We start from the raw sequence: 26,308 nt of genomic DNA, 5'->3' as shown, positions 1-26,308 counted from the left end.
CCCATTATGCCATCAATACTTGAGGAGGGGTGTGATTCGGTCCCAACTCATGAATCGGCAATTCGTTCTACATTAGGTTGTCAGACAATGAAACACAACAACAACGACGATGCTTCCCACCACGAAACCCAACTCCTCCTCCACCACGACGAAACTCCCCTCCTCAACCACCACGAAGCTCCCCCCCTCTACCACCGCGAAACTCCCCTCCACCGCCACGAAACTCTATGTCTCCACCATGACATAGTTAGACAGTTATCCAAAAAAATTTCAAAAACCACAAACCAAAAACTTTTCAAAAAACACAAATAAAAAAACTTTTCATAAAACAAAAACCAGAAACTTTTCATCAAACACAAACCAAAAACTTCATAAAACACAAACCAAAAACTTTTCATAAAACACAAACCAAACTCGACTCTTCAACCAATAATACCTTCTTGAGTCTCTTGTGTATCTCTTATGTCATCTCCTATGCTGACAACCGGATCAACATCTCCTTTTTCTTCTTTGTCTTGATTATTTTTGTCTTCATCATCTTTCTTCTTTTCAGCCTCTTCTTTGTCTTCATCTTTTTTTTTCTCTTTTCAGCCTATTCCTCATCACCGTCTTTCTCGGTCGAAGCTTTTGGATCCTGTAGCTCTTTAGGTTGTGCATCTTGGACAGCTCCCGGGATCATCTTGGCCAGCTCGATCAACTTTTCATTCACACATCCAGTGAATTCTTTGAAGCTCTGTTCCATCTCCGTCTTGAACGCCGCGAACTCTGTCCTTATATGGGTGACAGAGGCTTCCACGGACATCAACCGAGCCTATGTTAAAAGTAGACGTAAGTAATGTTTTCTATAAATAAAGAGTAAATCATGTATGAAAGATTTACAAACCTTAGAGTTTTCTCCGATGCCGGACGGATGTGTTGTATACGGAGTGGATGTGCCTCCACTTGATTCCACCGGTGCCTGTCAAAATTAATGTCAACAAAGGTTAGGCAACATAGATCTCATAAATCACAGATGTCAACAGTTGACGTCAACTGTTGACATTCTGTTTGTTGACATGAATGTCAACAAACAAAAATGTCATAAATCACAGATGTCAACAGTTGACGTCAACTGTTGACATCAATGTCAACAGTTGACGTCAACTGTTGACATCAATGTCAACGATTGACGTTAAAACCATAAAAAAAAAACACATAATCAATATTAATCACCTTCTGTTTGAGCTTCGGTTGGCTCGTCTTCTTCATTGTCTTCAAGCTAACCTCTTCTTCTCCCATTGGCTTGAACACAAAGTTCTCAGATTGCCACAAAATCTTTGAGAACGTGTTGTCAACGACATGAGTCGTTGATTTCCACCGACGCATGAAGGGTACATCGGTATCAGACAATCTCTCGCAATACAAAAGAGTCGAGAACACGGGCATGGTTTCGTACGCCCAAATTTGAAGTGGGTACATGAAAGAAGGAAGGTTTATCTTCGCCTTGGAATCCTTATTCTCCACGTTCTTCACGTACTTACGGCAGTTTTCGACGAAGAACTTCCAAACCACATTGCCCCACGGGTACGAGTTAAATTGGTCCAAGTCCTCTACCAATTTAACGTACGACCAATCTCGAATGGTCGTACCCAAAGGGTCACCAAGAAGTACGTTGAAGAGAAAATGAAGAAGTAAGAGCTTGACTCGTTTCTCATGCGGCCACCCTTGCGATTCCACCAATTTTGTTGTAAGCACTACGCGACTGTTGGTCGTCCCGTTGGAGAACAATTCCCTGAACAGTCCACCTTCGGCCGGCTCGGTATAATCCAAGGATGGGACGTCCCCATGGCGCAACCCTAAGATAGAACAAACATCATCTCTTGTGAAAGCCGTGGTTCTCCCCCGAGCTCAATAAAGAGAGTATCTTCCCTCTCTTCTTCACCGATAAAGTAACCGACCCTCATCAATAAATGGTTAATTATCTTTGAGGATCGGGTGACCTTCGGGACGTCCAGAAATTGGCCAAAACAAGAGTTGCTGAACATAGCCTTCACTTCTGGACCCATAGCCGCTGATTTATCGAACGTCTCAAGCGTTCCATAAAAACTGATATTATGATCAACCACATTTGATTCAAAAATGTACCTCCTCCACCCCTGAATACCGCAACAAATAAGATGAGAATTAACACGAGCACAACACAATCTCAAACACAATTTCACACAATTTCAAACACAATTTCTGAGCACAATTTCACACAATTTCCGACCATAATGAAAGATTTTGTAACACATCAATTCAAAATCATGTAATTAATTTCAGAACTCATTCACTACCATAACCAATGCTTCTAAACATAAAAAATTGTACTTGCAATTAAAACAAAATGTTCAAACGTTTAATTCATCAAAAGAAAAAACAAAACAAAAAACCTGTATACTATGAAACGACCACATGTTGAACAAATTCATTGTTTTGACACCAATTTCCAACAAACAAACTCATAGCCTAAAATTTCCAAAAACAACAAATCTAATATCATTTACAGGACATGTTAATACACGGGAAAAAAATATTGAGAAATTACCTTGTCCGTATCAGAGGTGGGTTTCAAGCCACGGCGGGGCTTCTTCGTAGCCTTCTTCGTGTTCACCTTGGGCGAAACAGTCGTTTTCCTTTTCCGGGCCGGAGAAGTGTTTGGCGTGGTCGCTCCGGACGCCTCCGGTTGTTTGGGCCCTATCGTCCTAGGACTCTTTCGCGTTGTGGGTTCGAGAATAGGGTTGAGTGAGTCAGACATGGCGACTTGAGGGATTGGTTGAGTGAAGTCGAGTTCGGGCAAGGGTTTCGGTCGCGATTTTGGGTGAGTTTGAATGAGAGAGAGAGATAGAGAGAGACTGGTCGTGAAGGATTCGGGTTCGGGGTGGGTTTCGGTCGCGATTCAGGGAAGAAGAACACGATCTTCTCTCGGGGATTTTGGGTGAGGAACGGTTTCAGAAACCTTGGGTGAGTTTGAATGAGAGAGAGAGTAAATCGGGAGAGTGGGTTCACGGTTAGGGGGGGGGGGGAGAGAGAGAGAGAGAGAGAGAGAGAGAGAGAGAGAGAGAGAGAGAGAGAGAGAGAGATAAAGGAGGATAAAAAATAGAAAGTTAAATTTGGAATGATATTAAATGAGGTAGGTGTGAGATTGAAAGAAAATTTAAGATAGAGGGTATATTTGGTTTTTCACAAGTGACCAATTTGTATTTTTGGCTAAAATTATACTTTGATGGATTTTTGAAAAAAGTTATTGATATGGTGGTATTTTTTGATCAATTTTAGATCCGACTTGGACCGTGCCCAAACAATGACAGAGCTGAAGGACAAAAATATCATTAATTAAAAAAAAATCATTAAATTCCACCGAATACAATACTTCGCAGTTCGCACTGCTCTACGGAACCGATTTCCACATGCAATTAAATAATAGTTACTTTTTTTATTTATTAATTTCGTAAAAATAAAATAATAAAAAAGTTGTTGGATCCAAAAGTTAAGGTACAAGCGTAGACGTGCACGAGAGAGAGAGAGAGAGAGAGAGTAGTGTGTGTAGGAGATAAGAGTTGGTGAGAGTGGTAGTATAAATGCACAATCATTCTCTTCATTCATTCGCGTCTCTCAGTTCGTCTCTCTCCATTTCCACTTTCTCTCTCAAACGCCTCTCCTTCACTCGTTTCACTTTTCGCACCACTATTACCAGGTATAATATATTCTCTCTCTCTCTCTCTCTCTCTTCGTTGTTAGTGTCGGCGTGTTTATCAGATCTGTTTATGAGCTTTCCGTTCCTTTGTTTTTTCCGATCTGGCGATAAGTGCGCTTGTTTGATTTGTTGAGTGATGTGATTGCTCTTAAAAATAGACAATGCATTGATGAGGTTTCGCTTCGGCTTCTGTGGATCTGTAGAGGTTTTTCGTTTGGGTTCAGATCAGGTTTTTATGTGATAGCTAACCTGCGTTGTTATACTTCCCCAGTTTCTTTGATCTGATCTGAAATATATGTTAGTGGGTTAGAATTGTGCATTTTGAAGCTCTGTAATAAGAGTTTATCCATGTTTATGTGCTTTAAGGTTGTTACATTAGATGCATATATACCAACGTGTTTGCATCACTAGATTTGTTATGGTTTCTTATTTATTTATTTATATTCAGCAATGTTTGTTATTAAGTCCCTTTCTAAAGAGCTTTTGTTATGGCTTCTTATGACATAGTAAATGATTATGAGATCTGAAACTTCTCTGCCTTTTAGCTCCTTTTTTTTTTTTTTTTTTTTTTAATATAGTAATGTAGTTTATTGGTTCATCCAGTTTTATGAATTATATGGTGCTGATATGTCCACTTCACTCGCTCTGCCGAGATCTCAAGTTCTATGCCTTCTAGTTCTGATTTTTTTTTCTTCATGTATTAAAATAGATTCTTGGCTCATCTAGTTTTATAAATGATATGGTGTTGATATGTTCACTTCACTCGCTCTTTTCTTTTCACTGTGGAAAATAATAACCGATGGAACAGCTGGTTTGTGGCTGTCCAAAAATGCATTCTATTGTCAAAAAAGATTCTTTTAATCAGCAACAAAAAAAAAACCCCCTTGTTAAATTTTATTTTATAGAACTGTCTCCAGGCTATATGAGTATATGGGATGAAATCTGAGCATCGGTATAAGATGATAATATATTTGTTTTATGTCGGTGTTGATGAACAGAGCAATGGCGTCTCACATTGTCGGTTATCCCCGCATGGGACCCAAGAGAGAGCTCAAGTTTGCGTTGGAATCTTTCTGGGATGGCAAGAGCAGCGCCGATGATCTGCAGAAGGTTGCAGCGGATCTCAGGGAATCCATCTGGAAGCAAATGGCCAGCACCGGGATCAAATACATCCCCAGCAACACCTTCTCTTACTACGATCAGATGTTGGACACCACAGCCATGCTTGGAGCTGTGCCTCCGAGGTACGGTTGGAACGGCGGTGAGATCGGATTTGATGTCTATTTCTCCATGGCCAGGGGTAACGCCACTGTTCCTGCTATGGAAATGACCAAATGGTTTGACACCAACTAGTAAGTGCGAATATCACAGCCTTTATAAACGGTTCAATATGTCTTTCTTGTTTGCTATTCAAAATTATATAATATTAATTACTAATTCGTCCAATTGGTACAGCCATTTCATTGTGCCTGAGTTGGGCCCTGATGTCAAATTTTCTTATGCTTCACACAAGGCTGTCCAGGAGTACAAGGAGGCTAAAGCTGTAAGTCTTGTGCTTGCTTTTTTCTAAATAAGAGAAGATGAATAAGCGACTATTGCTGATTATGTGTGTTATTATCATGTATAATTTGTTTTACTTTCCTGTTATGCAGCTCGGAGTTGATACTGTGCCCGTTCTCGTTGGTCCAGTTTCATACTTGTTGCTGTCGAAGCCAGCAAAGGGGGTTGAAAAGTCGTTCCAACTCCTTTCTCTCCTTGACCAGATTCTCCCTGTTTACAAGTAAGTTCCGTTATTTCTACTTGACACTATATGTTCTTTGGTTTCCTCATTTATTGACATATGATATACTTGTTTATTGCAGGGAGGTTGTGGCTGAACTCAAGGCTGCAGGTGCTACCTGGATCCAATTTGATGAGCCCACGCTTGTGAAGGATCTTGGTTCTCACCAATTGGAGGTTTTCACTAAGGCCTACTCAGAGCTCGAGTCTTGCTTATCCGGCTTGAACGTTCTTGTCGAGACATACTTCGCTGACATCCCCGCCGAGGCATACAAAACGCTCACCTCTCTGAAGGGTGTTACTGGTTATGGGTTTGACTTGGTTCGTGGAGAGAAGACCCTTGGTTTGATCAAGGGAGGATTTCCTTCTGACAAGTACCTGTTTGCTGGAGTGGTAGACGGTCGTAACATCTGGGCCAACAATCTTGAATCTTCTCTCGCTGTTCTACAGGTTCTGGAAAGCGTTGTTGGAAAAGGTTCGTAGTCATTTTAGTTTAATGTGTTATGTTTGTATCCTTTATTATTTTCTAACGTATTTAATTATTCTTGCGTGTATTCAGACAAGCTGGTTGTCTCTACATCATGCTCTCTTCTCCACACTGCCGTCGACCTTGTGAATGAGCCCAAATTTGATGCTGAGTTCAAGTCATGGTTGGCATTCGCAGCACAGAAAGTTGTGGAAGTCAATGCTCTGGCTACGGCACTGGTTGGACAGAAGGATGAGGTGCTCCCTTGTTAACTATATTTTCTTCTTCTTTTAATTACTTTATTTTAATTAGTCAATTGTTTTAGTGCAGTTTAATTCTGTCTAATTAATTAAGTGTCAATTATGTAAATATATGCTGTGTTGGATCTATTTATAAAATTAAACTTTTTGTTGCATATTTTCTTGCAGGCTTTCTTCTCTTCAAACGCTGCTGCTCAGGCTTCGAGGAAGTCATCTCCTAGGGTGACTAACGAGGCTGTCCAGAAAGCTGTAAGTCATTTTTTATTTGTGTGTGAAAAAGACGAAGAAAAAAATCAGTTAGTGATTTATTAGTAGCCTGTAGATGTTCGTTTGTTCTTATTAGCATCTACGTTTCTCTTTTTCTTTTTTTTTTTTGTTTTTGTTAAGGCTGCCGCTTTGAAGGGATCTGAGCACCGCAGAGCCACAAATGTAACCTCAAGGCTCGATGCTCAGCAGAAGGAATTAAACCTTCCCATTCTTCCGACGACCACCATTGGTTCATTCCCTCAGACCATCGAGTTGAGAAGAGTTCGCCGTGAATACAAAGCCAAGAAGTAAGCTTTCTGGGACCTTTTTTTTTTCCTTTTCCTTTCAGTCTCTTAAAATGGTTTCCTGTTTATTATCTTAGGGTCACCGAGGAAAACTACATCGAAGCCATCAAGAAAGAAATCCAGAAAGTGGTCAAGATCCAAGAAGACCTTGACATCGATGTTTTGGTTCACGGAGAGCCAGAGGTGAGTTGCACCAATACAAAAGCTTGCATTTTAACTTTTATCACAACTTAAAAGTTATTGTTCCAGATGCATGTGATACCAACTCGTTATGGTTTCTTTTTTTCCAATCAGAGAAACGATATGGTTGAGTACTTTGGCGAGCAACTGTCCGGTTTCGCTTTCTCGGCCAACGGATGGGTGCAATCTTACGGGTCCCGCTGTGTGAAGCCGCCAATCATCTTCGGTGATGTCAGCCGTCCCAAGGCCATGACAGTCTTCTGGTCTTCCCTTGCCCAGAGCATGACCAAGCGCCCCATGAAGGGAATGCTTACTGGTCCCGTAACCATTCTTAACTGGTCTTTTGTCAGAAATGATCAGCCTAGGTGAGAAATTACTCTTTTATTCTTCCTCAATATCTAATTTTGTTTATAGTTTCATGGTTTGTTTTGACATCCGTTTGCCATCAGGTTTGAGACCTGCTACCAGATTGCTCTGGCAATCAAGGACGAGGTCGAGGATCTCGAGAAAGCAGGCATCACTGTTATCCAGATCGATGAAGCTGCACTTCGAGAAGGCTTGCCCCTCAGGAAGTCTGAGGAGGCTTTCTACCTTGACTGGGCCGTCCACTCCTTCAGAATCACCAACTGTGGAGTCAAGGACACGACCCAGGTTCGATATATGAGTTTTATTTTTTTTTTTTTTTTTTTTTTACGTGAGACCGACCGACCGACCGACCGTTCATGTATTATATTTATGTGACTCGTGTTCTCTGTTTTGTTGAAATTCCTTTTTGCAGATCCACACCCACATGTGCTACTCGAACTTCAACGATATCATCCACTCGATCATCGACATGGATGCTGATGTGATCACGATCGAGAACTCGAGGTCGGACGAGAAGCTTCTGTCGGTGTTCCGCGAGGGAGTCAAGTACGGAGCCGGGATCGGGCCGGGAGTGTACGACATCCACTCCCCGAGAATCCCGTCCGTGGAAGAGATCGCAGACCGTGTGGAGAAGATGCTTGCTGTGCTGGAGAGCAACATTCTGTGGGTCAACCCAGACTGTGGCCTCAAGACCCGCAAATATTCCGAAGTCAAGCCCGCCCTCACCAACATGGTCGCTGCCGCCAAGCAACTCCGTGCCAAGTTCGCCAGCACCAAGTGAGGCATTCACTTCACTGCCTCATGAATAAACTATACGAGTTTTATTCTGTTTGTTTGTTGTTTTTACCCATTAGTAAGGGAAAATTTTCAATTCACGGCATCTGAATAATTCATCAACCACTTGGTTGAGTTTTTATTTTCAGTTTCTATTTCTATCTTTTAGGTGGATAGCTTATGATTTGTATTGTTTTTAAATATCCTTGATGAGGTCTTGTTTTGATTTTCTATTACCCCAATGTTGGTGATTACGAGGTATGTTCTTATATTCCGTTTTTATTAATTTATTATTATTATGATAAAATACTTAGTTTTGACATAAAAATGAAGCATAAAATAGAGCGTGCTTGGGGTGAGTGATCAAAACTGTGTCACTTGAACTGGCTATGGCAATTTAGTATGTTGTCGGAATTGGAAGATGATAACATGGAATAAATGACCACCAGATGATTTGTGTAAGGTTGCCAAGCTCTGGTTCCTCATCGTTGCTGGTTAGTAGAAGTGTAGAGACTCGGGTGAAGACCTTGGTTTCATTGGAGACTGTTAAGGGGAATGAGCTTGAACATGTGAAGATGAGACATTTGTTAGTGAGCTGTTTGGAAAGTTGTCGAAGTCTATGATGAAACTTCTCATTCCTAGAGAAGGGGACAGATGAGCCTAGTAGAGCCTGAACTGAGTGAGTCTTTGGCAATGGAGTAACAAGCTCCTGTGTTCTTTTCCACATTTATTTCATTAATATCCCAACCAGCCTTTTACTCTTTTTTTAATCTTATATCATATAAAAATGATAACTATTCTTATATATGTAGATATGTAGTGTGACTAAGTATGAAACCATAAAAAAACGAGTAGTTGCCGGGAATTCTGAAATAGAACAAGACGCTGGACGGTCTGAGTCCTTGATTCAATAAAATACTCTTTTAGTGTCGGCTTCAACTTAGGCTCGTGACTTGAGTAATTCGTATGCTTGGTCTCGTGTGAATAGGGTTGAGCTGAATCTTGATGTATATGCTTGGTCGATTTCTGGATATCATATTATGTCTGATATCGGAATTGACCCTAGAGGAGGGCCGAAGACCTCATGCCCATTACCAAACTGAGATAGCCTTTGGATGCGCTTCCTAACAATCGAGTCTCTTCTCCTCTTGATTTCCACTCGCAGGTGCTGAGGGTTGTGCTTACCCTACCCTGTCGAGGTCATAACTGCACGTTGGTTCAAACTTCAACCAAGCTGATCAGGTTTTTCTAAAAAAAAGGATTTCCGAAACGGCCAGTGTTTCTAAATTGGGTGTTTCTTAAACATATGAGCCAAATTTGGGAACAGCTCGAGCAGTATTTCACTACTCGAACGAAACACATAGCAGAAAATGTTGAGTAAAGATTATAATTGTACAATGCATTATTGTTGAGAAGGTCATAAGAGAGTGATGAGAATGAAGATGAGAAGAGCAGCGATGAAAGAGTATTTAAGCGCAGCAACAAGAATTGCCGAGGAGATGAACAACAACTGCCAAAGCACCTGAACGCTCGCCCAAGTAAGCAAGCCTGTCAATCCGACGGCCACCACATTATCGGGATCTGGACTCAGCACCAGATCTTGCCACCTCACCCCCTCCCACATCGACCGCCGATTCTCCTTCCCATCTCCACCGTCTGATCCAACTCCCCCTACTTCTGTGTCGTCTTTTTTGGCGGCGAGGGTTAAGATTCTTGCTGGTCTACGGATTCGAAGGAGAAAAGGGAAATGGAGTCTTTTGGTGGAGAGAGGTCTCGCTGTCCAGTAATATGGGTTTACTTGGGCTGTTGGGTTTAACCGGTCTGTGAACGAAATTGGGACCATATTTGTTCTCTATATTTGATGGAATATTGAAGATTATGGAAAATCTCTCACTCTCTTGTTCCTCTTCCACAAGAAAAAAATATATGGCCCTGCACTTCGGCCTACTTTGGAATGGGTGGACAGAATGATGCGAGTATATCTTTACTGGAGTACCTAAAGAATAAAATTATACAAAGTCATTCAAAAGTAATTGATAAGTAAAATAGTTACAAGTCTTTTAGCAAAGACAACCTAAGTTTTAAGGCTTATTTAGCAAAATTGCCAATGCTCACTTGTTGGTGATAGAGAATTGAAATACCAAAAGAGAAAACGAGATCAACCAAAGGGACGGGACCCACCAAGACGGTCAACATCAATAAAAAAATAAAAGTGACATCTTAACGCAATGGTCAGCGGAGTCGCACAAACAGGAACGGGAGCCCGGTACCACCAATCTCGGTGTACAAGCCCCAAGTCCCCCATGACCATGACCGGTGTCCAAACCACAACTTCAATTTCAGATTTCTCAGACTAGACAAAACGGACACAAGACACTAAAACACAAACAACTACAATTTCAGAATTCTCAGCAATCAAGACATCAATCAACTATCTTGACCATTTTCAACAACAAGCCATCCGAGAATAAAAAATCAAAATTTGGATTCAATTCATCAATCTAGAACACATACTCGGAGTCCTAAGTTAGACGATTCTCATATCCAGAATCAAGCTCAAAAAAATGTCCCAAACCACAGATTTTCGGATTCCAGGAGCAAGTCTCAACAAAATAACCACCATAATAAACAACAATTTCATTATCAATTCAAGTAAAAAATCTAACACTAGATTTTCTGACAAATACCTAATCTTTCGCGATGATATCGGACTCGGACCATGAAATCGAATAGAAAAACTCAAACTAACAGACAATTCAAACATCAATCAACAATAATCATCTGAGTTCTAACTCTAAAAAATCTATATTTCGTCTTCAATTAGAGAAAACATTAAAACAAATACAAAAACCCCCAAATTCAATACGCAAATTCAGACCAAAACATGAAATTGAGAAGAAACATGCCACAATCAACAAACTTCATACAAATTCAAGCCTAAACTCGATCATTTGATTACGAAACCCCTAAATTTCTTATTGAATTTCGAACTGAGATGGAAAAACTAAGGGTTTTACCTTGAGAAGAACTTCAACGCTTCGTCTTTAAAATTCAGATTGATTTCCTATTTTGTTTCTAATTCTTCTTCTTCTTCTTCTACTTCTTCTTCGGCGTTTCACACTTCCCGCTCTTTCTTCCTTTTCCCCTCTCTCTCTCTCTCTTCTCTCTCTCTCTCTCTGTTTTAAGGCCTCTCTTTTGTTCTGACAGTGTGTTTGTGTTGGAACTTGGAATGAAGCTCATTATGTCAGGGGTAGCTAAGACAAGGATTTCCATGCTTTGCCATTAAATCCTTGATTTACTTTTCCCTCCTAATTTTCACCGTAACTGTCAACTAAATGTTACAAATCGGTCCTTTTCACTTAAAAAGAATAACATTATCCTACTATACAATGAACGGTAAGTTACTATGTTTTGCCTTTTATTTTATTTTTGGATCAAGCGGCTATATAGCCAAATAGAACTTAAGCTTTTGCAAAATAGCCATAGTTTGTCAACTATAAGCAAACTAGCCAAAGTAAGATTAATCCAGGTTGGATTAAATTTAATCCCAACGAACTATAAAGACATAATGTAAGGTTTATGAGGGCTGGATTAAAATTAATTGAGGCAGGATTAAATTTAATGACAATCTGGAAATCGAGGATCTGAAGCAGAACCGATACATCTCCTTCTTCGGCGACGCGATTCTTGCGTCCTCGACGCTCGCGATGTTCCCGATCGCTCCGTCGATCTTACCTCCCGTCGGACTCTCCGTCACGGCGGCGTAGGCGAGGAGATCGACGGAGATTCGGAACTCTCCGTCACGCTACGGCGACGAGGAGGGCTTCCTCGCTGGAAAGGTTCGTCGGACTTTGCCTCCGGCGGCGGTGCCGGCGTTCTTCTTCGGAGTGATGAGTCCGAAGTTGCAGAGAAGAGCTCTTGGAAAAATCTGGCGGCGGTGCCGGCGTTCTTCTTCGTTCTGTGGATTATTTTTTTTTTCTTTCTATTAGAGGTGGCTATTTTGTCTAACCTAATGAAACTATGGCTATTTTGCAAAAGTCATAGTTTGAATTGACTAGTTCATGTCATTTTTTCTTTTTTATTAACTGTTATTTGGTGACCTATATCTTATTTGATATAAATACTTCTGAAAGATTCTTTTAAATAATTATTTTTCAATGTTGGTTTTATTCAAGCACTATAACTACAATTTTGGAAGACTATTTGAGATACATGCATATAGAGAGATACGAGTTTACTGTCCCGGGTTAAAAGCAATTTATTATTTATGAAAGTTTTAAACTTAGTAAAAGATAATAATAGTGATATTTAAGCTTGTAAATTAAAATTATTATACGCTGAAAATTTAAAGTTAGTAAACAATATTATATCACGTAATAATAATAATAATATATATATACACATTTGTGACATGATATATATAAATCTCAATATAAAAGATAATACTATATTATATATACATACATATATTATTATAATATATATATATATATATATATATCTATTTCTATATCTATTATACATATTTAAGTCTTAGTCTATCTATTCTTTTATATTATTATTTAACCGAGATATAATAGGTTTATCACTATAATAATTTATATTTGTGTCAAAGTCAAAATTTGTATGAACAAATCAGAGTGTACATGGAATTCTCTATTATTTAAATAAATATCGTTTATATAATAATAATAATAATAATAATAATAATAATAATAATAATGTATATAACATAACATGCTTTATATTTTCGTTACATTTATCAAATATGTCCATCTTTTGTTTATTTATTTTTTATTCATAAACTTTTTGAAATAAAAATAGAGTTTAAAGTTGAGAAACAAAACGTTAGTGAGAGAGAGAGAGGGGCCACGTGTAATTTTTTTGTTTCTTTTTCTTATTTTTTCTTTATTTATTTATTTATTAAATTTGTTGAATCCTTGTTAAAGAGATAAACTTGCATAAAAATTCAACCGTCTGACACAAAAAAAAAATAGTAATATATATAGTGAAAATTCAACGTAACCAATGAAAATGTAACAGCGAGGCCCATTAATACTATTCTTGCTACAGTATTTTCTCACTTTGCTTTAGTTATATGTATAATGTATAATGTATAATGTATAATGTATAATGAGAAGAGGTGGTGATTTTATTTTTCTGTTGTAGAGAGATGTGAGAGCTTATTGTGGATCACCTCTCTATTTGTAAGAGAATTTGTTAGTGTTAACTCATGAGAAATAATACCTTTGTAAGCTATGAGCCTAGCTAGCCGTTCAAAATAAATAAACGTATATATTTGCAACTTGGAAGTTGTATAATAATTATCGCAAGAAATAAAAAAAACTTTATAAAATCATGCTAGGTCAGTTAGGATAGTAGCTCATTTATTAGGACTTTTGTCTTCACGTATGAATCTTCAGTAATAGAAATTTCATTTTCAGGAAGTTACGTTCCATTTGCTTATTGGAAGTGACACTTCCATTAAGCAAATTGGTAACTTCCATTGTTTAACGGAAGTGAAATTTCCGTTAGACTTAATAAAAATATGGATTTTTGTTAACTTCCATTAAATAATTAAAAAAACAAAAATCAAATTTAAATTGTAAATGAACGGGACTAAACTGTTAAAATTTTAAAAGAAAATATTAATATGTAAACTGAATTTCATCTTTATTAATTACTTCCCTAGGGTTAATTATTGTTCCTATGTATTGAACACGAACACTCGTTTCAATACTTCTTATTGGATCATCAATCGCGTAACCCTTACAATATGTTTACTAGTGCGGAATAGAAGAATACACGAACAATCACTAATTTTTAACGTAAACAATAATTACTAGGATACTAAAAAAATATTCAATAACAATATATTTAATATTTAAGACAAGCATAATCACCACAAACCATAAGGGTATTTAGTAATACATACCTTTCGGCTCAGCTACAGATCATCCACGCTCTCTACTTTTGGATCTCCTTGCTTCTCGGATTCCTCGGCAGTTCCTTGCTCTTTAGATCTTCGGATCTCCAAGCTCTCGAACTCCTCGGCGACTTCTTGCTCTTTGGATATTCGAATCTCCAAGCTCTAGGACTCTTTGGCGACTCCTTGCTCTATGGATCTTCAAATCTTCAAGCCTTTGGATTCCTCGGCGGCTCCTTGCTTCTTGGATCTTCGGATCTTCACGCTCGGGTTGATCGATACCATAATCTTCCAAGATGTTATCTTTGGAAGGAAAGAGACGAAGGTGTGAGCCAACTCTTTTCTCACTAATTACTCCAACAAGCTGATGGAATAATTCTTTCTTTATTTGAAGAAAGTATGAACGAATTTTCCAACTCCGAGAGAGTGAAAAAACATTCATGACCAGAGGGAGGGCGATGCACAAATTCCAAGATTTGAATTGTATTTGTTTCGGGCGATTTTTACACTATCCCAAACCCCCTATTAATTTATACCTTTTTATCTTACATAAAGTAGAATATACACTTACTTGATTTTGTTTGATTTTATTCTAATTAATGTGAGATATTTATTATATGAATAGAACAAATCAAATATCTTCAAGATACTTTAATAAATAGAATATCCAGTTCGCATTTGATATTTATTTACTTTTCACTTTAGAATATATTAATCAGGTAACTGATTAATATGGAATATCTCCATGATATTCTCCATAAATAACATCATCAATATATTATTTATTTCTCACAATAAGAGATACTATTCTATAAATATGATAGTAGATGATATTTTCTTGATACTCTCAATAAATAACATAATTAATCTATTATTTGTTTATTACAATAGGATATATTATTCAATAAAAGAAAAGTAGAGAATATCTCCATGATACTCTCATAAATAATTACTACATTAAATACTCACTAAATCGGATCATATCTAATATATAATACTTATTTACTATTTGAGAAAGCTCCATCCTTATTGGGTTTTGATCAAACAAATACAAGGCCCATGTACCTCTATGTACACGCCTACCCAAGCCTAATTGGGCCTTGTGGGCTGATTTAAATTGATCTTTTACAAGCCCATTTAAATCTAAATGATATTCCGAAGTTACTTAAACAATTAATAACTTATTCGTAAAATTCTTTATTATGAATGTGAAAGAAATTGCAACCAAATGTAGTGAGAGTGTAATCAATTATCTAATTATTACGAGCATCTCTATCCATGTTATTAGAGTCACCTTGGGGACCATGGAAGTAGTAACTGAAGCTCCTACGAATCCGAAAAAATAGATGAAATCTATGTTTTCTCTTATTCATTCGATTCGTCAATCTTGGCGTCACTCCACAAGATGAGCCGAGATTGCACTCTTCTTGTTACTAGAATTATATTTTACTCTATGTATATGAGCATCCAATGATATAGTCAGTACATGAGCTCAATCTTCCAGGTGCAATTCGTATCGAGAAATATAAATTATTCCGTTATACCTTTCTTGATACATATGAGCCCTAAGCATAGTTGCTTCCCTAGCGAAATATTTTTTCATACGTACTTACTACGAAAGTGCGCGCAATGAATTTGTTCTGGAATCAACCCTTAGATGAGTGAACATTGCTCTTCTTTCAGGAAGGCTGGATTGCGTATCTGTTAATCACTTTTCGCTCGAATCATATCTCGAATTCTCAAGACATAAGTATTTAGGCATCTTCAAGTAGCCATTAATGAATGCGTCAAAGAATCCTGTAATACAACCTAGAAGTCCATGACCACTTCAGGATTTAGATCAAGTCTCATTGTGACCATCATAGTGACCCCGATTTGTGTGTCGTAAGGTGCTTAAACGACATATCAACAACCAAAGTCTGTCCAGATCGTACACATACCAAATGTGTAGAACGCTCCCCCAAGTAATCTACCTTTCACTTGTGTTCAACATATGTGATTTTAGCTTACCGTCCGAATTTGGATGTCCAACATGTAATTCAGTTTAATACAGAGATTGTGAATGATAGTTGTTATTGATTATAACTAGAAAACAATCCACTAATCAATAATGCTAATAAAGTAAACTTCTTATTATATTAAGTAACTATCATCAGTGGACAACACTCATAACAATCTCTCCTTTGACCACAAAAAGATAGTTTCCTCAAATCATTAATACTCGGTCACCGTACAACAGACAACTCTGATTTGTGATTAGGATTGAGATTCTCAACGATTCTCACTTTAATATTTGAAACCAATTTGTTTTTTGTTTTTTAGGTTATACGTTAGCATCATTCAGTAACGTGAATATATTGACGTTGCCTTCACCGCAAACGTTTAAAACATACTACAAATCCAAGCGCTAAGAGTATCTATTTATTGTAAGTATGTATGTGATATTTTGATGTAATGTTTTACATAAGAAAATAAACCCTCTTGCTGAAAGAGATGTTGAAACATAAATAATTTCCACAAATTAAACGAGTATTTGACGTCGAATTTTGGATGCATCACATCCTGTCCATTCTCATGTCCATCAACGAGAAAATATATGTATACAAATTGAAAACGATCATATGTGCATACTCAGCAAATTCAATACTCAAAATGCTAATGATGAATTAACTCAACTTTAAAATATTCAATAAATTCAGAGAGAGCCTTGTATTAAATTCACAATAAGTATACAATTCGTCTTCCGATTCACAGAACAAAACAAAGTATTAGCAATAATAATAGTAATAACACATAGAGCAATGATGAGCTTGAGACAGAGGCCAAGAGACGCAGAAATATCATCTCGGGTTTCTTCCTACGGCTTAGGAAAGCCAAGTGAAACCTCAATCCTAAAACTCTCCAAGAGAGCTCTGGGCATGATCCTTGCCATCCTCGTCTTCTACACCGTCTTAGAAATCCTAAACGCCCCTTCCCCGTTTTCCCATCCCGACAAAACCCCAATCATCGTCTCGAACAACGAAAACCCCGAAAAGCCGGTCAAGCTATACGTCTATGACCTTCCACACAGGTTCACATACGGCGTAATCGAGCACCACCACGGGAGGCTCGCGTATTACCCAGCGCACCAACACATGGCCGAGTGGCTCATCTTCACGGACTTGCAACGACCAGACTCGGAGCGGGTCGGGTCGCCGGTGATTAGGGTTTACGACCCGGACGAGGCCGAGCTGTTCTACGTCCCGTTCTTCTCGTCCCTTAGCGTGCTCGTGGCAAGGATGAGGCCCGAAGCGTACGATGACGAGGGAGCGCAGAGGGCGGTGATCGAGTGGCTGGGGACGCAGGAGCACTGGTGGAGGAACGGGGGGCGGGACCACGTGATCGCGGCCTCGGATCCGGACGCGTACGGACACGTCGTAGAGGAGGTCGTGAACTGCACCATGCTTTTGGGTGGGCCCCGGGGCTCGCTCGTGAAGGACGTCGTCGCGCCCTACGCCCATCGAGTCAATTCCTACACGGGTGACCTCGGCCTTAGTAATCGAAATACTTTGTTGTTTTTCATGGGCGCCAAAGAGGTAATTTCATCTCATATACGTGTTTAATTTATTGTATACAAATCGTTCTCTCTTTTGATATAAGTAATTTATTTTTCAATATTAATGTTTGTTTGAGCTTGAATTATGTATCTAACTTAAAAATAATAGTGCAGCCTTTTGATTTTTAATAAATTGTATATGTAGCGCAAAGGTACATTGTTTCTTTGAGTTTTATCAAATTTACATGAGAAATTTGATATGGATTATATCTACATTCTGTTACAATCATGCATTACCTTCGGGTTATTCACAGTTTTTTCATTTGATTTAATGTGTTTATTCTTCAACTTCTTTTTCTACATTATATATATATATACGTATAATATATCAAAACATCTCTTTCGTAATAGTAATAATAAGGGATATATTATTGTAATTTGATCAAATTAAATATATATATATATATATATATATATATATATAATTTGATCAAATTCAAAGTCGATATATATATATATATATATATATATATTTTGATCAAATTACAATAATATATCCCTTATTATTACTATTACGAAAGAGATGTTTTGATATATTATACGTCTAATTTTTTTTAAAATATTCATTACATTTGGGGACAATGAATGTTCAGAATAATGACTGATCTATTTCATTAATTATCTTGAGAAGTTAATTCTTTCTAAATTAACTACGCATTTTTCTCCATCTCTTTTATGCATTGATTATAGGGTGGTAGGACTCGCAAAGCGCTGTTCGAGGTACTAGAGAAAGAAGACGATGTGGTGATGAAAGAAGCCAAAGAGGACTTGACACGTGGCATGCACACGTCGAAGTTCTGCCTGAATCCAGACTCGTACCGGCTTTTCGACTCCATCGTCAGCCTTTGCATACCCGTCATTATCGGCGGTGCGGTCAAGTTGCCTTTCGAAGACGTCATCGACTACACAAAGATCGCCATGTTTATCTCCGCCAACGATGCTCTAAAGCCCGGATTCCTTGTTTCATTGCTTAGAACCGTACCTGATCAGCAAGTCATTGAATATCAGAAACAGCTAAGAGAGGTAATAAATGATCACATATGACATGGAATACCGACTTTTCAATCTTATTTATTCCAATGACCAATCTTTTTTAATACCATATAAACACGAAATGTCTACAATTTCTCTTGTGGTATACTATTTTATTGAGCTTATTTTCATTGATGGTTTTTTTTTTTTTTTTTGACTGATCTAAAATTATATTTAACTTCTTTTTTTTTTCTTTTTTTGTTTTTTTGTTTTTTGCTTGCCGTTTTATTTAGGATAAAAGTTGTTTATAGTTTCAATTTAAAAATTTGATATTTTAAAAAAAAATTGGTGATTGATATATATATATATATATATATATATATATATATATATATATATATAAAGTAATAGTATAAAGTGACTAAGTTAATGTGTTTTTGAAGTTAGTAAAAAACTCTAGAGTTTTGAAACTGACTAAGCCAATTCAAACCTAAGAATTTAATTCTGTCATACGTTTCAAATTTTTTTGATTTATAGCCATTCTGCTTATGTGGCACATTGTTTATATCATTTTTACCCTTATTAATTAGTTAATATTATTTATTTTCGAAATTAATAAAATATAATTTATTATTCAAAATCCCCAATTATTAGGATCTCAGTTATCTCTCTATTTCTCTCTCTATTTTTCATGTTCACTCTCTCTCTCTCTATCCCTTGTCACATTTTTAGCCATACACAAATGTCAAAAACATAAAAACCGCAGTTAATAATCTTTAATAACTGTTAATAGGTTTCTGCTTTAACTAATAGTCGGTAATAACTGTTAATAGGTTTATGGTAGAAACGTATTAACAGTTATTACCGACTATTAATTGCGAGATGCTGTTTTTTTTAACCTCTGTTATGGCTAAAAATGTAACAAAGAGAGAGAGAGAGAGAGAGAGAGAGAGAGAGAGAGAGAGAGAGAGAGAGAGAGAGTATTTTGGTATAGATACACTACTACAAATTTGGTTTTCTGATGCGCATGACTATCAGGTGCGACTAGTCGCACCTAAAAGTCGCATCTAAATGACTTTCGGGTGCGACTAGTCGCACCGGATTGTCAACCCGAAGTCCAAAAAATTTCGCTAAAATTGTTTTTTCTTTTGAGTATCAGGTGCGACTAGTCGCACCTGATAGTTCAAAAAACTATCAGGTGCGACAAAGTCGCACCTGATAGTTTAAAATTTTAAGCGGGCCAATTCTCCCCCTCATTTTTTCATTAAGTATTGACGTGGCATTCTGGTTTAATTTTTTTTAGATATTATCCGATGCGACTAATCGCACCTGATAATGCATCAGGTGCGACTAATCGCATCTAATAGAGGTTTCAGGTGCGACTAAGTCGCACCTGAAATTTAGGTTTTTCTATAAAACCAAATCTTCTGCACTTCGTCTTCTTCATTTGAGTCCGCCGATTTCACAAAAAAAAAACGTTCTCTCTCGCTCTGCAACTCTGCTCTGCCCTCTCCACCACCACAAACCATTACAACGACCTCCACAACAACCAACTTCTCTCCACAACCATTCAAGCCTCTCCGACAGCTCTCTCTCTCTCTCTCTCTCGCTGCCACCACAGCCTCCGCCGCGCTCTGCCATCTTCTCCGCCTCTCCACCGGTATTCTCTCTCTCTCTCTCTCTCTCTCTCTCTCTCTCTCTCACTCACTGCCTCTCCCTCTCTCTCACTCACTGCCTCTCCCTCTCTCTGCCTCGCTCACAGCCTCGTCGTCCGAGCCTCCGAACCTTGCCGTGCGCTCAGTCCCGGCCCCGCTGCCGAGTTCCTATCCTCCGAGTCCCAGCCTCTGAGCCGCTGTCCCCGAGTCCCAGCCTCTGAGCCGCTGTCCCCGAGTCCCAGCCTCTGAGCCGAGTCCCCGGCCGCGCGTCCTTTGTCTGCAGGTTAGTGTATATATTAGTTAGTTAGGTTAGTTTTATATAATCTGTTAGTTAATATGTTAGGTTAGTTAATATGTAGGTTAGTTAATGTGAAATATGTAGGTTAATATATATTAATAATTGTAAATGTTAATTAGATAGGAATAATATGTTTAGGTTGTTTAATTTAATTTTGATTAGTTTATGTTAATTGTAATTGTAAGTAATTTGATAACATGTTAATGTTTAGTAATATGTTTAGGTTAGTGTTTAGTGTTTAGTTTAATTTAAATTTGTTTTGATTTATTATCAATTTATCAATTAGGTTAGTGAATAGGTTGTTTAGTTTAAAATTAGTTTAATGAAATTAAAATTGTAAACTAGATTAGGCGGGATACAATATAATCACATGTAATAATAAGTGTGATTCTGGTCCAAAATATTTTTTCCTGAAATATTTCATCCATTAAACTGCCTCCCCAGGTCTGAAAACGAGGAGTAAATACAAACCAAAAGAGAAACCGAAAAGGCAAAGAAAATCAAAAGACAAGTAAGCGAAAAGTCATACAATTAACACTAAACATTAAACTCGAATTAAGTGCAGTAAATGACGTTTTCAGGAGCCGAAAAGTTTTCATTTATAGACTCGAAAAGCGTTCCATGTAGATAACGTCCGTAGCTTCGAAACGAATGGTACCAATAGCAAAACTGATGCTCGAGTCAACCGGTGCGCCCCCTCAAAGTCGAGCGTGCTTGGACCGTTTCTTAAATCGTTCCAGAAATGTCAAAGCGTGTTCGATGTGGGACTGTACTGCATCAGATTGGTATTACAATGTACATCATGTCGTTCCAGAATATTTATTATGAATTTTTTTTAAAAATAAAGATAAAGAGCATCAGATGCGACTAGTCGCATCTGATGCTTTTGGCACTAAAGTATCAGATGCGACTAGTCGCATCTGATGCCTTTTTCCCTGCTTTTATAGAGCGTTTTGGAGACAATTTGGGTGCGACTTTAGGTGCGAAAAGTCGCACCTAAATGTGTCGCACCTGATAATCAAGACTTTCAGGTGCGACTTTTCGCACCTAAAGTCATCAGGTGCGGACTTTCGGGTGCGACTTTGTCGCACCTAAAGTCGCACCTGAAAGTACTTTCAGGTGCGACCTTTGCACTTTCAGGTGCGAAAAAAGTCGCACCTGATGACATGTTTTGTACTAGTGATAAATTATTTTTATTTAATTTATTTTTGGTAAAGAATTAGGGGAAAAGTAAGGGTAATTAGGTCTTATTGCATAAAAGATTGGCTAATTACCAAATATTACTAAAACATTGGTTATTTCACAATTCTAAGTTTTAGAAAGGCTAATAAGTTAGAGCGCCCAAAACTCTACTGCCTAAATATAGTTTTTTTTTTCTTTCTAGAAGAACCTATATATAAATATAACTAAGCAATTTTTTATTTTGAAAACTAATTAAGCAATCTAAATTAAGAAAACTGCTATACAATAGTGTTTTAAGAGTGCAACATTTTCAAAATAGTGATATGAAAATGTACCGCACAAATCATTGCTTAATTATTTCGCAGTAACGTGCGGGGCATATTGTTTGTACGACGGCATAAAGATTCAATGTTTTTAAGTTGTTACTTAAAGACTCATTCTTTAAAAGTGGTGGGATAAGTACCTGAACTCAACATATACTGTGAACAATGATGTTTTAAACCGTGAACAAAATTAAACTGTTTTAAAATAGTAATATATACATATAAACATCAATGAAAAAAAATTCAAGATAAAAACTTTTAACACATTACCATAGACAATTTCCATTTCTAAATTTGAGGCCTAGACTGATAGCTTACAAGACCTTATGTCTGGGACGGCTCTGGTATATTTACTTGTGATTTTTAAGTATATACTTATATTCCAAACTCGATTATAAACTTTTGATGACCGTATATCTAGTTAGTGCTTATTTTTTTTTCGCTACTTTTATTCTCATAGAACTCTTCACAACGTTATTTGTATTACAGAGAACATGAAGAGAAAAAATGTATGCACTTTGTCACAATTTAAATACAGGAGTCTTAATCATTATATTATAATTGTCTTTTGTGACAAGATTGAGTCTTAATTATCTAAAGATAAGTACAATTTTAAAAGATAGGTATGAGCCTAAAATCTCTACGTACTAACCTTGTTAAATCTCTAACTTTTATGTGACATATTGTAGGTAAAGCCTTATTTCGAATTCCGAAGTGAACAATAGATTCTTTTGTGACAAGATTGAGTCTTAATTATCTAAAGATAAGTACAATTTTAAGATGATAGGTATGAGCCTAAAATCTCTACGTACTAACCTTGTTAAATCTCTAACTTTTATGTGACATATTGTAGGTAAAGCCTTATTTCGAATTCCGAAGTGAAACAATAGATCAGATCTGGCGCGAAGTTACTCATAAGCTGCCATTCATTAAGCTGATGATCAACCGCCAAAGACGGCTCGTCAGAGATAGTAGCTTGAGAAAACCATATTGTTCATGTTCAAACAAAACGATTGGCATCACAAAATGTATTTTATAATGAAGTCAATTTAGTCTATAAACGGAGACAAATCGTGAATATATATGTTATACGCACTACTACAAAACAAGTGATAGAAGGCGTTTTATAAACGCCATTAAATAAAAAAGATTGCGTTTTATAGACGCCGTTGAATCACATGACGTTAAAATTATCAGACGGCGCCTTAAAAAAGCGCAGTCTATAATTGTGCCACGTAGGAGACAAGAGTAGGATTTTGGGGCAGGAGGTTTTAACGACGCTTATATATATAAGCGCCGTGTATACTTTTAGAGGGCTCATCTATTATTTTGCCACGTGTCACGCTCTCGGGTGAGAGGTTTTAACGGCGATTATATAAGCGTCGTTTATTGTATTTTTTTTAAATATACAAATTCAAATATAACCAAAATTTCCTGCAAAGATTCATATATACCAATATAGATCCGAACCTAATTAGGCATACAATTACATATTCATTTCTAATAATCCATCAATAATTCCAAAATCAAATTCTACAATTCATAATAATAGTTGGACCGAATATCTGAATCAAAACATACCAAAATAAACTTCAACATTCTCAAATCGAATAAAAGTGTACCTAAGCCATGCTAACTATCCATCTACATTTGATGTTTGGATTGCATGTTCATACCGTATAATAGCATTTGGTACCATTCTTCTCGATACGCCTCTATTGCCTCATTCGTATAAGTCTTCAACTTTTCAAACTAATAATATATGAGACAATTGGTTAGTAATAGTAAACATATGTATATTAAATATTGAATTATTATATTTGAATGTGTACATACCTCTTGTACACTTCTTTGAAAATTTTGAGTTTCAATAATGTTTTTCATCATCATTAAAACGAAATACCCACATTCAGTGCTCGAAGGTTGTCTCGGTACCTATAAAAAAGTTAGACTAAAGTTTATAATAATTGATACACTAGTTTAATCATGCACATACCTTTGGAATTTTCCATGAAAACTTTTTGTTACCGACAAAGTCATCGAACGCTCTATATGCATAAATAAAAGTTATTAAAAAAAATTATCATAACTATTAACTTTAAGTTCATAACCTTAAATTTCAATACTTACAAGTCCACTATCGTATTCGAATGAGTTGGCACCCTTTTCGTATTCATGGGATCAAGATAGTATGCCGTGCGCTTTCTAACATCAACCACAAGGAGCACCCAAACGAAAACTATAAAAAAAATTCATATGCATGTCAAGATAAATATAACAGAGATAAATAAAAAAGATATTTCAAATCTAATTACTTACTCATAATTATAAGGAGCGAGTAATAATTGATCGTGAAACAATTCTTGCATTCCCTTAAATAGGTGTCGTGATCGCTCTATAGGCTCGTCTATTTGAGTTACGGATGGAGAAACATCAATCGGATTGCGAAAGGCGAATTTTCGCAATCCGTCCACATCTCATAGATGATCACGCAAATGTCTAAAAAATGTAAGAAAGTAAAACAAAAACACATCAACTAAAATAACAATGCACGTTTTCATATTCAATATCTTTTAAAGTTGATAGAAGTGTACCTATAAGAACTAGAATGCAGCTTACTCCGATCTCCCTCAAGCCCATGAATTGCTCGAAATCTTCTTTCATCAAAGTCAATCTGGCTTTTTCGATGAACACAAACTCGGGAAACTTATAATCGAGCACCACGTCTTTTTTTAGTCTCGAAATTTGATCGACCAATGTCGGTAATAAAGACTTTTGATCTTGCGAGACTACAGGAGGAGGTGCACGAGCTGAACCTTTTTTTTTATGAGATGTAGCTTGGGGTTTCGATTTCTTTACCGACTGTGCAACTTTTTTACCATTCTTATGTGCTTGCCATAACTCCTCCTATGAATAAGTGATTAAGTTTATTACTTTACATACTAACATATACTAAAATAAATTTTAAACATTACTTATATCATCTTCGTATATGACAAGAGACTTCGGCCATATGACCATCGAGTTAAGAGTGTGGGTGACCAAATACATCTCGTCTGCGAACGTATCGGTAATTGATCATTTCGTGATCAACTTCAACATGTCACACACTCACACGAACATTATCGCTCCCAAGTGGCATCCCGTGAATACGATCACTTCCTAAATCTATAACATAACCGCTCGCAACAATTTCTCCAAATTTTCAATGGCAAGAAGACACTTTATAGCGGGAAACGAAGGTCTCGCCGTCGATGTGACTGGCACTTCGGTTTGTTTTGGAGGGGACATAACCTAAAACGATGAAAACATTGTTACATGCAACATTAATCAAACACAAAAATAATAATTACATCAAATTATATAACTTAGGAGGAGTATGAGTTGAATCTCGCACGTGAGGTTCTTTCAGAGGTGACAAACTTTTTCTTTGCGCTCTCTTTGGTTTCGGTTTATGAGGCGGATGTTGAGCTGATGGTGGAGTAGGTGTTGATTCACACATGTAGGGTTCGAATGGCATGAAGTCGACGTACAACCATGCGTAGGAGACAAACGCGGTGAAGATCTAGCCTTCTATAATTTCACATTATTACTTATAGTAATGATATTGAACATATACAAACTTTTAGTTATTATTCAAAATATTACCTGAGGAAGATCTAGAATGTATGGTGAATGTGATGTCGGTGACCCATGTACACCATTTTTTTCCCGTGCTCCAAGCGAAGAGTGCCTTCTTTAGCTTCTACACAAATTGGACATGTGTGATAGCTTTTCATAAAACATCCAGATAAATTACCGTAAGCAGAAAAATCATTTATCGTCCACATAAGAAGAGCTTTATGGGTAAATTCCTCTCTTTGCATGTATACCATTCTCCCATAATTCTTTAAGCTCATCAATCAAAGGGGCCAACTAAATATCAATGTCATTACCAGGTTGCTTCGGGCCGGAAATAAGTAAAGACATCAACATAAAATTGCGTTTCATGCACAACCAAAGAGGAAGATTGTAAATTACAAAAAGCACTTGCCAACAGCTGTATCTGCTACTGTGACTGCTATGTGGATTGATTCATCTGCAGAAAGTGCTAGACGTAAATTCCTCGGCTCTTTGTCAAAAGTTGGCCACATCAAGTCCAGAGTGTTTCCATGATGGTGAATCAACAGGATGTCGTAATATTCCATCATCTACTCTTTTAGTCGCATGCCAAGTCAAGTTCTTGGCATGCTCAGAATTTCGGAATAGGCATCGCAGACGTGGGAT

The 26,308-nt window shown here is 37.2% G+C and overlaps 1 protein-coding gene and 1 pseudogene across 2 annotated transcripts; both read left to right on the top strand.

Annotated features, from left to right (window-relative positions):
• The first annotated feature begins 3,557 nt into the window (after positions 1 to 3,557).
• LOC149384901 (5-methyltetrahydropteroyltriglutamate--homocysteine methyltransferase) lies at positions 3,558 to 8,360 on the top strand. Its single transcript, XM_089626741.1, has 12 exons — positions 3,558 to 3,715; positions 4,714 to 5,067; positions 5,171 to 5,258; positions 5,368 to 5,495; positions 5,578 to 5,969; positions 6,054 to 6,217; positions 6,389 to 6,469; positions 6,608 to 6,774; positions 6,849 to 6,954; positions 7,066 to 7,316; positions 7,401 to 7,602; positions 7,730 to 8,360. Exons 1-12 carry the CDS (start codon positions 3,600 to 3,602, stop codon positions 8,096 to 8,098), a joined length of 2,418 nt encoding a protein of 805 aa, XP_089482867.1. The 5' UTR covers positions 3,558 to 3,599; the 3' UTR covers positions 8,099 to 8,360.
• Positions 8,361 to 16,818: 8,458 nt separating this feature from the next.
• LOC149384900 (putative arabinosyltransferase ARAD1 pseudogene) lies at positions 16,819 to 23,112 on the top strand (annotated as a pseudogene). The gene is made up of 3 exons (XR_016301333.1): positions 16,819 to 17,592; positions 18,303 to 18,635; positions 22,896 to 23,112. The product of XR_016301333.1 is annotated as a putative arabinosyltransferase ARAD1 pseudogene (transcript).
• The last annotated feature ends 3,196 nt before the right edge of the window (positions 23,113 to 26,308 follow it).

This window comes from Urtica dioica, chromosome 9 (assembly GCF_054948205.1).
Source record: "Urtica dioica subsp. dioica isolate 48M chromosome 9, U.dioica_male_clone48M_v1_H2, whole genome shotgun sequence".
In the NCBI taxonomy this organism is placed as follows: Eukaryota; Viridiplantae; Streptophyta; class Magnoliopsida; order Rosales; family Urticaceae; genus Urtica; species Urtica dioica.
The sequence above is the reverse complement of the archived record's forward strand: the minus strand, read 5'-3'. Positions and strand labels throughout refer to the sequence as shown.

Bases quoted from the DNA above. Each gene is read 5' to 3' on its own strand.
- LOC149384901 (XM_089626741.1), top strand. From the start codon at position 3,600: ATGCACAATCATTCTCTTCATTCATTCGCGTCTCTCAGTTCGTCTCTC. The intron at 5,496-5,577 runs GTAAGTTCCGTT...TGTTTATTGCAG, and splicing joins CAGATTCTCCCTGTTTACAA to GGAGGTTGTGGCTGAACTCA. The intron at 5,970-6,053 runs GTTCGTAGTCAT...GCGTGTATTCAG, and splicing joins GGAAAGCGTTGTTGGAAAAG to ACAAGCTGGTTGTCTCTACA.